At 42.9% G+C, this 12,322-nt stretch overlaps 1 protein-coding gene across 1 annotated transcript in view; it reads right to left on the reverse strand.

The window, feature by feature from the left end:
• LOC145780708 (uncharacterized) overlaps positions 1-12,322 on the reverse strand; it is a 105,426-nt gene that overhangs the window by 8,351 nt on the left and 84,753 nt on the right. Inside the window, exons 80-94 of the mRNA XM_082592328.1 lie at positions 10,754-10,939; positions 10,121-10,318; positions 9,323-9,559; positions 8,939-9,079; positions 8,578-8,765; positions 8,159-8,368; positions 7,731-7,934; positions 7,282-7,385; positions 4,559-4,714; positions 4,090-4,220; positions 3,902-4,012; positions 3,450-3,745; positions 2,702-2,912; positions 1,629-1,733; positions 1,168-1,369 (exon numbers count right to left, since the gene is read on the reverse strand). Coding sequence (XP_082448454.1) covers positions 1,168-1,369; positions 1,629-1,733; positions 2,702-2,912; positions 3,450-3,745; positions 3,902-4,012; positions 4,090-4,220; positions 4,559-4,714; positions 7,282-7,385; positions 7,731-7,934; positions 8,159-8,368; positions 8,578-8,765; positions 8,939-9,079; positions 9,323-9,559; positions 10,121-10,318; positions 10,754-10,939 — 2,680 coding nt within the window. The remainder of the gene's footprint in view (positions 1-1,167; positions 1,370-1,628; positions 1,734-2,701; positions 2,913-3,449; positions 3,746-3,901; positions 4,013-4,089; positions 4,221-4,558; positions 4,715-7,281; positions 7,386-7,730; positions 7,935-8,158; positions 8,369-8,577; positions 8,766-8,938; positions 9,080-9,322; positions 9,560-10,120; positions 10,319-10,753; positions 10,940-12,322) is intronic.

Raw genomic sequence — 12,322 nt, forward strand, 5'->3', positions numbered from 1 at the left:
TGGGTCAAACCGAAAAGCAGTCAATTAAATGTCGAATAATTCTACTAGTGAAATGATAATCTGACATCTTGAAGAACTTTAACGAACGGCTTCTCAAATAACTCTAATTTCGAACACAATTTATATCAGCACCAATTCTCATCTACTTGTATTCAATTACTTCAAGTCTCAATCACCAATAATTTCTGCATCAACTACCAATCCACAACTCATAGCACAACTCTCATAAACAACTCATAATAATAATAATCTCATAATAAACATTACACAAACTACACCACTATTTATAGTTGGTTGTTCAGTCCAGTAACTTCGAGAAGGTTACGTAAGGTTACATCATAAAGAACCATTGTTCTATCAAGCAGCAGTTAAATGTAAACAACAGAAGTCTCTAGAATGTCACGTAGGGAAAATGATTCCAGAAAACACATTTTACATAATACAGATTTCGTAATCAGAGGTTACTTCAGGTCATAACCGATAATAACACATCGCACCAGAATTCTACAACCAAAACAACACACTCGTTGAAGATACAAAGCAAGCCATCGCGAGGTATTGCACCTTGATTGTGACAGCTGCCATCCTTGCTGTGCCAATTATTATCTTTGTTATTGTGTTGTGTATATTTTTGTTTACTCGCCAGCAGAAAAAATAAATAAACTGAAACTGTTCACTGTAAGTCTGTAACCAGATTTCAGTTTTACAGCACAGTGCTACAATTGAGCGATTGTTTTTACATATTAATATCAGGATATTATCAAATATAGTTATTATTTTCTAAAACCTCTACAGCCTGCGTCACCCTAAAAGGGGGATTATCAGAAGGTGCGTATTTAAATAGAATCATTTCATTTAAATTTATTTTGTTTCTATTTATTATTTCTATTCTATTTTATTTATTTATGCTTTTGACTTTGTATTGAGCACTATTCGTAGTATTAATAGCATTTATTGTTTAATATCAGTATAAGTGCTTTCCTAATCACACAAAAGATATACAAAAATCATACTGATAAAGTATTACTCAAACTATGAACTTATACTAAAGATTTTGACTGCTAACAGATCGGCCTCCAGTCAAATTTGAAGCTCGCATGCTGACATGGCCTGTGTACGGCCACTGCATACCGGGTAACTTCGGTATATTACAATATATTCAATAACCTCTCCCGTGGCATGCATGTGTGGAAGAGATAGTCGATGGGCTCCCTGACGCTGGTATGTACACGATGCCACTGATCTACAATAGATTCGTTTGACCACATGCTGGCGCAGCTGAGCCTGTCGTCGTCGTCATCGAACCGATCGGATATATCGCGAAGGGAGGAGTATGACGTAACCTTCCCCGGGACCCATCGCTTCCTTCCTGCGCGGGGGAACAAAAGTTAGGTGATACAGGAGTTCGAGGTAGTTATTCGTCTGCGTATTGTTATCGGTCAGGATCAGAATCAAGTCGACTTAGTTCGTGGGCCCCCTTAGTTTTCCATCACTTCCAGGCTCGCCGCCAGTCCGCCACCCAACAACATCATAATCACAATAAATTACTAACAATTTTTACAAATCTTGTGTGCTGAAGTTATAAAATAAACGAATGAAGATGATTATTATTGAAGCAATGGGCGCACCTTTGAATTGCATGATGGCCGGAGCAGATCGTGTCCTGCGACGACGCCTCTTCTTCCTCTTGTCATAAGCGATCTGCATGTCGATGGTGCACACAGTGGAGGCATCTGCGAGGTGGGTTAAAGTTAGTAGGATACCTTTTATCAACCTGCCGCATTCAATGCCGGTTTGTTGATATTGCTGACCATCACAATGCAAGCCAACATAGCAGGGTTTAGAAGAAGGTAGAAGCGACAAAATAAGAACGTTATGACATGCTTGAGACTGAAGAAGGAGGATAATTAGTTTAAACCTTTGATGATGGTGGTGAAGGGAACGCTCTTGAAGAGTTTAGATCACCATAGGCAAGGAAAACTTCACGAAAAGAAGTTCTACCATGACATTGAACAAATCCATTTTAAAACGCAGCGTACCAGGTTTTGCAAGGCTTACAAAACGCGGTGTTGTGGACAGTGCTAGCCAAAGGGAAATATGAACAGACTGTTGTACACCCAGTCCGCACCATCACACTAACCTCACAGCCCCATTAATTCGTGTTGCATCACACGTGACGTACTCTCCATCTGTGATTGCTGACTTTTCATGCGAATTTGCAACATTAAAATTTCTATACACCCGCTAGTACAGGGGTCGTCTGTTTAAGTTTGATTGTTGCAATTATTGTTTTATCCAAGTTAATGAAATGCTTTTAACAGATAGATCAAGTAGGTAGATGTGCAGTGTGAAGGTAGCCATAGTTGCTGGCTATGAAGGAAAGGAAAGCTTATGAAATATACTGTACATCTTCTTCCTTCGGTCTATTCGTCAACAATAGCGAGCATTGATGACGTCTATGAAGTAGAATCGTGGTGTCCTCAGTGTTGGGGGGTGACCACTGAGGGATGAGGGTGTTCGCAAGGGACAGTTTGACGAAAGCACGTTATGGAAGAAAAATATTTCGAAGGCAAAGCATAACAATACGAGTAATGGAGGCTGAAGAATCGGCGATTTACAGCGAAGAAATACAGTAAATTGGTAATAATTATACGAAAACAAGAGATTCGATTGACCAGTGCTCGTTGGTGTAAATGCTTACCGGAGTCGCTGAGGTCCGGTAGAGGCTCGCGGTATTGCCCTGGCAACATGCACGAGTCGGTGGTGCCAGTGATGCTGGCCACCGACCGGCTGGTGGGGCTCGTCTTCCCTTCCAGACCTTGGAAGCACAAACGACCAAACATCTTGGTTACAATCTCCAGTCTGGGGTCCATGTCAAACTCTCTCTTCTCTTCCAACACTTCTTCCTTCATCTAAACACCATATTGTCGCAACATCAATATCACGTGTTTGTGTCATGGACGGGTTGAGGTAGTTACCAGCAGACCGAAGGCAACGAACACAGTCCGCCCGGTTAGCTCAGTGGTTAAGCGCCAAACTCAAGATCACGCGCCGCTGGTTCGACTCTCGGGTGTTCGCTTGAACAACGCGTTCAGGACTGCTCTGTATTCAGTGGCACCTAATGGATGGAATAATTCCCCAGCAAAAATTATGGAAACTCCACTCTGCCAATCTCGGCAACCGCCCTGCGCTAGTGGTTAAAAGCCTCCACAAGCATGCGAAACTGCCAGGAATAACCTATCAAAGGCTTTACCAAATCCGAGGATAAAGATTCAAAACCAACGAAACAAGCCACTTGTCAGAAAGAAGCGCAAGTTGGATAGCTCCATCTCTAATGGAGTCGCGTCTATTTGGATGCTATGGTAGAGTCCTTCGGATGTTGACCTGCTAATTACGTCAAAGGAAGTTGGTGATGAGTTGATGTTGGCGACACTCCCTGTGAACGGTACCTTCTTGTCCAGGGATTTCTTGGAGTCAACTGGCTCGGACGACCAGTCCCAGGAACGATATTCCATCGAAGTGTTGGCAAACAACTTGCTGTAGGTCGGTTCACGGATGAGGAGCTCCATCATGCAGATCAACATCGGAAGGGATGCAATGGAGGAGACTGCTCCCAGTCCGTAGCAAGTGAGCAGGCTAGACAGTGACGTCATGTCGTATGCGAGGAAGCAGACCGCCAGCGACACCATGAGGCCAACAGATGCAACTATCAGTCTGTCCAGTCGAGATGTTTGAGTGACAAAATCTGTGGAAGACCAATAAAGTTCTGTTAACGAAAGATTGTTCGGAAGTCGTGGCAAAATTGCTTTAAAATTGTCTAGGTCATGCAAGCTGCAGTGACAATACAATAAAGTAACAATGACCAAACCATGTCCAATAGTGATGTATAACATGAGTCGACCTCTAGAGAAGATCGTGTAGATCAGGTGGTCGACGAAGCGGTGGTACAACTTCTGGTACACGGGATCGAATGCTCCCAACTTGTGCAACGTTGTGCGCCGTCGTACTTGGTCTGTGGGTAACACAATCAATGTGACGACGTGTAAAGCGGTGATGACGTCATACCGCGATGGTAATGTTATGACTCACAATCGTTGTCGAGAAATAGTCGAACAGGTTCATTCGAAATCACGTCGACATCCTTCAACACGCATCGCCATGGCAACCGGGTTGTGAACAACTCGCCGGAGTGCAGGAGACCGACCTTGAGCCCCATGACGCTGCAATATATATTATGACGTCACTGTGTGACAGTGAAGTTGCTGGCGAACGCCTGGTCGCACCATCAATGTGGGAAATTTTTAATGGATCTCAATTTTAGACCATTTCGAATATTTACAAGAATCTTAGTGATACAATCGGGTCTCTACAGTTCCTCCTTGTAACCTTGTAGATGTGATCGGTGGAAAACATTTAAGTTGCACCAACGAATATTGTTCTCATGACAACTTGTGAGCCATCGAACAATTTTCACGTTCCTGGGTTGAGCAAAACCTTCTAGAAATATCCTGAAAGTTTCAACGTGTTAATACTGAAATGTCGATAAAGTTCCACTCACATCGGTGGCAAACCGGTGGTCCTACCGCTCTCCACGACACCAACGTCAAAGCAAACAGGGTTGTCGCAGTAGCTCGGAAGCACGAGGAACAGCTTGTTGCCCTTTAGTGGCGAGTCCACCAGTACCGATGCCGTACACGAGGTGTCGCCCACCACTCTGTACAAGATCAACATTCAATGAACGTCCTTGGCCACTGGCCAGTGCAGTAGAACGTCATCAACTCCAGAGTGAACTCACGAGGTTCAAACCACAGTTTCGCTGCTTTCTGTTTTAAGGGAACACTCCTGCTGGAATATCAATTTCAGCACCACCCTTAATAAATTGATCGAAAAATGAGCTTAACTTGTAGAAAACCCTACATTACTGTATATCTTTGGAAAGAGTATGAAAATTGCAATCAAAATAATGGAACTTAAATAGATGAAAAACGTTTCTGTGAAATAAAAAGGTTAAATAAATGCAAAAATTTCTTCATTTTTTTACCGACGGTAAAAATTTAATAAATCTCAAGGGAGAACTTATACCATTCCTAACATTTTGCTGGCATTGTCGCCATCCCTTACCCATACAATGATGAAAGATTTTCTTCCACAGGTGTATATTTAAACAATAAATGCATTTTGAATTTATTTACTAGAAACTGTTTTGTAATTTTAAGTGAAACTACACAGAAATAGCAAACATTCTCTCATACTGTAGATCACTGCTCAAGTATATATTGATTATGCCGCAAAATGTCATGCCATTCTGACAAGAAGTAAACGAGTAGTTTTAAATTGAGTAGTTAAAAACATGAAAAAATGACTTTCGAAGAAAACAGCATTTAAAACCAGCCATTAAAACACAAGCTACATTTGTCACATTTATCACTGTAAGTTTTGACACAAAGACACTGAATAGAGTCGAAATTTTACCATATTTAGAATCATGATGAAATTTACTGCTTTTTAGGTCCAAAAATTTTTTTTGATAAAAAAATTATTTCCATCGGGAGTGTCCCCTTAACGCCAGTCCATTCCCACGAAGTGTTAGCCATAGATCGGTGAGAAGACGCAAGGGGGTATGCTTTTCGTTTTCTGTTGAAGCTATATTTCTCGTTACATAACGCACCGATGTCCTGCATGGGTTGGGGGAGGAGGGTTGGAAGTGGCCCCCCATCATTGTCTCACTGTGATTAATAGAAGGAGTAGCACAGTTGGGGTGAGTGACAAGTGAAGTGGTGGCTTTCAGTTGACGGACATTACAATGGTTGTTCTTCAGGGGGTTGGTATGGACGTGGCGCTGTTAGCTAGATGCACGCGTCCAACCGTCCATAAACTTCCGCTGTAACGACAGCGTCAACTCATGGATGCGATAGGCCCATCTCTTGCAGTCAAGGCCTATGAGAGGGGGGTACAGAAGGTACGGCGTACCCTTGAGGGCCCAGGCCTGTGTTTGTTGAGGGCCCCGAAATTGTGAATTTATAGTTTACGCGCAAGAATGTTTGGTTAAAAACATCCTAAACGACTAAATTCAAGCATAAAAGTTGTTATTCTTTAGTCCTGGGGGGGGGGGGGGGGGGGGGGCCGTAATGTAGCAAAAGGGCCCGGAAAGGTAATTGAGTGCATTACGAGCAAATTAGGCGCCCAAAATGGTGATTTAATGCTTTACGTGCAAAAATGTTCTGTTAAAAGCACCTTAAATTAAATCATAGAAGTTGGTTATTCTCCTGTCCGGGGGCATAGTGTAGCAAAAGCAGATGTGAGAAAAACGAGGGCAAAAAGCCTGGGTGTTTTTTTTTTTTTTTGTACTTTTTGAAAACTATTTGAAAAAGGTAGCTTCACGTTTATTTCACTTCAAAATGAATTTCGGAGTTGGAGCAGGAGTCGGAGAATGCTTTCGGAACAGGAGTCAATAAAAGTGACTTCGTTCACCTCTGCTAGGCACGTGGTAAATGCTACTGCAAAGTTAATGGTCAGATGATTAATTTGATTATGTTTTAGCAAGATGTTATGTTTGAGCCTTGCTAGAGAGCTTGACTTGTACCAGATACATGTAACACTCGCAGTAACGTTAACGGATTTAACATTTTCCATTATACACACAAAAAAACAAGAAAAAAAAACTACTAAATCCAACGTTTTTGACACCATATAGTGTCCTCATCAGGACTAATTATAGGCTACATCTAAGAGAAATAAATAAATGAATTTGAAAATTTTACATTAAAGCTGTACAAGCTACACCTCTCAACAGCACCATCAACAACTGACACACGAATTCAATGCAGGATACACAAATTGGCGAGAGACAGATCACATGATATGCACAACACAAAACACTAAATGATAGTTGTATTGCAGCCTGATACTATTATTGTGCACAGATGTCCAATTCTACAGTAAAATGTTGTATGGTGTGCAATACGCCTAAGCAAACATCACGCGTTTCGCCCAAGACAAGGGGGGCTCGAAGTGAGAGGGGGCCCCGGAATGACTCTTCGTACCCCTAGTGAAAATTTCTCTCAGAGGCCCTGCCTGCAGTCTCCGCTTACGTCATCACATTAGAATATCTACGTCACATCCAGTTGGTATCGGGGCTCATCTTAATTACATTGGGCAAGCTTTAATTTATCTGATAAAATTTACGGTTGTGTTTACACTTACAGGCTTAAAAATAACAGGCCCTTCGAACAAGTTACTCCGTGGTCGCTACATAATTGGCAGATACAATGACCAACCTACCTGCACAATAGATGCTTGATGCGTTCAGGAGCGTCCATAGTCAGGCTGATGATATAACAATCCTCCTTTGTGAGGACTTCCTGGTCGGTCACGCGCCAGCCGAACTGAAAGCGAGGAGTTCTCGGTTAAACAAAGGCAAGAAACTTTTCACAACGTTACTGCAGCTGGGACTGAACTTTTCACTTTGTACATAACTTCTGCATATTTGACATATACATGAGTTGCATCCACAACTGAAAAAGTAAATTTTATGTGCAGGTTTACTATGAAGATAAGCGCAAGGCGGGGTTCAAAGTTCACGTTTCAACTGATTACTTTGGTCACGACAACCACCACATCTGTCGCTTTCCCGCTTACTTGCAAAACGACACAGGTGACTTGCCCTGAGTACGCGGTAAATTCAACCTTAATACGCAGCACAAAGTGAATTGAAGACATAGGAGACCCACCTGAACCTTGACCTTGTCTAGGGCGTCATGCTTGTGAGCGTAGATGGCCGACGACACGAAGCAGACGACGATGAAGAGAAGAAAGCCTGGAAGTGTGTAGAAGTCGGTGGGGTGGACCACCTTCCACTGGACCGGTGTGGCTAACAACTTCATCTCACGTACACGAGGCGGGTATGCGGGGTTGTCCGTGTCCGATATGATCACCTGTCGCATATGACGCCGTTGTGTTTCACCGCCCCATCATTATACTTTGCTGAAGCGCAATGGAGTGATAGCGACGAGTATAGAAGCCATGGGAGCTGCTTCACACAATGCGCCACTAGAAATTTATCACAATAGGCAAAATGACATCAAGTGGAACCGGGCAGGATAATGCAGTCAACCATGACGGTTTGGGGTTGCGCTGCTTCTCTGTGACGTAGGTTTACCTGGACGAACTTGGCAACATGAGTGAAGTCAGTGATGGTGATCTTTGAAGAGAGGGCTGCACTCCCCCGGTTGACAAGCAGCCTCCCCGATGGTTTCCGCTTGGAGCCGACAGATGAGTTGAACCACTTCCCATGAGGAGAGAACTTAACAATCACGTTCTGAATGCGATCCGGACTGTTTGACGACTGCCCCGAGAAAGCTTCGAACCCCTAAACAACGACTCAGTTATCTGAAACTTGATCGTTCAATCTCAAATGTTGAAAGGAAAGTTATCAACATTGAACGTTAGATTACTTAACGATCGTCACCACACTGAGATTGTCACGTCACAAGTGGAACAACATTGACTTCGATAAAGATTTCCCACCACGCACCGCATGGCGGTTGCTACTAGAGAGGAACCAGCATACTTGCCCACCTCAACACGGTACAAGCCGCCCAGGAAGACCATCATAGAGTACTGGCGGTCTTGTGTGACGTTCGGCCGCCAGCTCGTCAGTAAAGATCCGTCCCACGCCTTCCTTGCATCATGATTGTCCGACACTTCCTTATCTCCCCTAACCACCATGAAAGACAGTGCCGGTCCGTCCATCCACAACCTCTCGCCTTATGCACGAAACACAATGTAATTGCATACAAGTGACACAATACGACGGAAGTGCACCCCGATAGAGCGCTCATCAAAGTGACAACACAATACACTGCGATGTGACGCGTGCACAGCGCCAACAATAAGATAGCGCGAAGGTTAAAGTAAGAAGATAGAACTAGCATCCTACCGGTAGGCACGTCAGACAGGTAGGGATGCTTTATCAGTTCAGGAGTGAGGAAAGGGTCTTCTTCCAGCCAGGACTCGTACTCGACCTGCTCATCGGTCAATCCACGCGTGTATCCAACAGGGAGCGGACCTTCTTCTATCTCTACACAACATTCATGTGATGAAGTACTTTGTCCAAATCAGGTTTCTTCTTATTTTATTTCTTTCAACGTAAGAAGTTTTTTTTCAAAACCTAGCTGAAAATAATACATCAAATTTCATTGCCAATTGAAGCTTTCAATTGACATAGTTCGACGACTGATTTCAGGCGTGACCACGAAAACTTATATTTCTTAAACCTTCCAGCATGTAAATGAACACCAACAGCACTGTCAAAGCCACCAACCTCTGCATGCAAACGAATCGGGATGGGGGTTGAATCGTCCGGTGGTCTTGCACTCTACCGCCACCTCGTGTGTCCCTGTGAAGGCCCACTCAGTGACCACGTGTTGGGCGGACAGCCAACTGGAACCCTGGCAGAGGTAGCGGAGGGTGTCGCCGACTGCGTAGTCTGTCTGGTTTCTACCTCCTTCCAAACTGATGAGGGAGTTGCGCTTCCCTGGAGGAAACTTGCACCGGATCTCTGTCACAATCAAAACTATGATGCAATAAAGCGAAGGTATCAGGATTGTGAATGGGAGTATCTATGAAGCAATAAATTCGTTCCATGCCTTCAAGCCAGTTGCCACATTGAAGTATCAACCTCGATCGTTTGCACCTGCAATAGCGATTGAAGAGTCTTGCCGAGTTAAGCTGCGCTTTTAAGAGCAAAAGATTCGCCACTTGGGATTTGTCAATGTTGAAATTATGATAAAAGAAAATTATTACTTTTTTTAAATGCTTTATAGAAATTTGTCTCAAAAGTTGTTCCTGAGTAGAGTTGCCATTTAAAAGGTATAAATAAATTTAAATTTTGTAAAAAGTTTAATGTACTTTTAATTAACAATTGGGCTCAACAACTGACCTATTGATCAAAATGCCGAGATCAACCAATCCCAAGTCTGAAACATTTGTTCTTAAAGTAATGATATACCTCGGCTGAGCTCTACAGCTATGCGGTGTCATCAAATTCAACCAGAGTTTGGTGCTGAACGGAATCATCAGGTCAAAGTTCAACTTGGAGCAGCCACGCCCACTAACTGACCTACACAAGTGAAGTTGATTGGTGGATCCCAGAGACCGTCTTCGGCACATCGTACGATGCGGGAGTACTCGAGGTCAGTAATCCAGTAACCACGGTGGCAGTGGTACTCCACTTGTGAGTTGTAGATGGGGAGGGGAACTTGGCTGGCTTGTGCTTGTGTGGACAAAGCCACTTCCCTTGGTCGGTGGCAACTGAAGGCTGGAAGGAAAACAAGTTGAAAGCAGCCTAAGTTGATAAATGTGTTGTAAGATAAGCAGACAATCGATGACAAAGCGATTGGGTTGAATAACATTTCAACAACTGAACAAATTCAAACGTTTTCAGCTTGATGTCTTTGCCAGGAAGATAATACAACTGAAGAAAACAAAGAATAACTGGGAAGAATATCACACAACTATGAGAAGTATAACATTTATTTGAAATCAAACATTGAAGAGCTGAGTAAAGACACACACATGAAAACATCCGCTGACATTTTGCAACAAAAACATTTCACATCAGACCTCTTGACGCCTCCAATGAACCGATGTGATTATATAGAAAAGAGGTAAACAATTAAAAGTATCATGCAAAAACAATTGGCAACAAAACCAGTAAAATTGTGAAAGGTGAACCTAATAGAAGGCCACTCACGTATGCAGGCGAGCCTGTGTACATTGGTCGTCCACGTATTATCTTGTAAACATGTCGAGGTGACCTCATGAGTGCCTCTGCTGATGAAGTAGCCAGGGTCGCACAGCACAGTGACAGTGTTATTGAAGGTTGCGTTGCCGGTGACTGTTGCGTGCCGGATGTACCGAGGCAGGGTACACTCGATACCTGCAGAACGAACGAGATAATCAATGAATGCTGAATAAATGATTCATCAATCATTAATTTTGATGATGGAGTGCATGCACTGCACCAATTGCACTGCTAAAAGTGCTCTTGCGCTTGTCTATAGCACAGCTGAATATGCTGCTCCGGTCTGGTGTCGTAGTGCACATCCTACCAAGGTTGATGTTACCCTCAATGACATCACGAAAATAATCACCAGTTGTCTTCACCGAACTCCCATTGACTTCCTACCTGTACTGTCAGGGATTCCCCCAACCAACCGGTGAAGAGACAAATTGGTGCACCAGCTTACACAGCGAACTCTATTGGATGGGAACCTTGCCTTGAATCAATTGGTTTTAAAGGAACAACTTAATTTAAAGCATCCACGTCTCAAATCTCACAAACCCTTCTCTCGCCATGATATGAATCTTTATGATTCTAATTTTAACCGTCAAAGAATTTGGAGTAAACGTTGGGATAAGACTACTAGGCCAGAGTAGTTGACAATACCTCCAAGCACCTCACTCCAATCAGGATCAAAGTTACCTTGCAAAGATGTGGTACAGCTCAATCATCTTCGCACTGGAGTGGGACGTTTTAATTATAACATGTGTCACAATCAATGTGCAAGGCCTCGCGACGGGCTGCTTTGTATCTTGACCGAACGTGCTGTTTTGATTGTGGGATTCTTATGCTATATGTTATTATCGGTTACTGACCTGTAGTAACCTATGATTGCGAAATCTTTGTTATGTGACGTATTTCAAGAACATTTTACTGCTACGTGCAAATCTAGAAGCTTCTTTAACTTTCTTACGTGTAGTGCGACTTGACAGAACAATGAGTTCTTATGATGTAGCATTACGTAACCTTCTCGAAGTTACTAGAGTATAGACCAAACAACCTGCTATAAATAGTGGTGTAATTTGCGTAAATGATTATTATGAGAGTTGTGTTTTGAGTTGTATATTGTTGTTGGTGCAAAGATTATTATTGTTGATTGAGAGTTGAAGTAATTGAATACAAGTAGATGAGAGTTGGTCCTGATATAAATTGTGATCGAAATTAGAGTTACATAAGAAGAAGCTGTCTCTTGGCAGTTTTGTGATGTCAATGGCAATTTTGTGCTCTCAGAAAAAAGCAAAGTAGAGATTGTAAGAAAATGGTTTCAGCAACAATTTACAGATTCAGATGATGAACCAATACAACCATTCACCGGGGAAGCAAGACCCTTGCAAACACCAACAACCACTAAGGAAGTGTCTGCAGCAATTTCTTCCTTGAAAAACCGTCGTGCTGCTGGCCGTCGTGCTGCTGGCCCTGATAACGTCAACAACGAACTCTTCAAACTCTCCAAAGACATAGTTTACGGTTTAATATCAC

The sequence above is a fragment of the Aplidium turbinatum genome, chromosome 12 (assembly GCF_918807975.1).
Source record: "Aplidium turbinatum chromosome 12, kaAplTurb1.1, whole genome shotgun sequence".
NCBI lineage: Eukaryota > Metazoa > Chordata > Ascidiacea > Aplousobranchia > Polyclinidae > Aplidium > Aplidium turbinatum.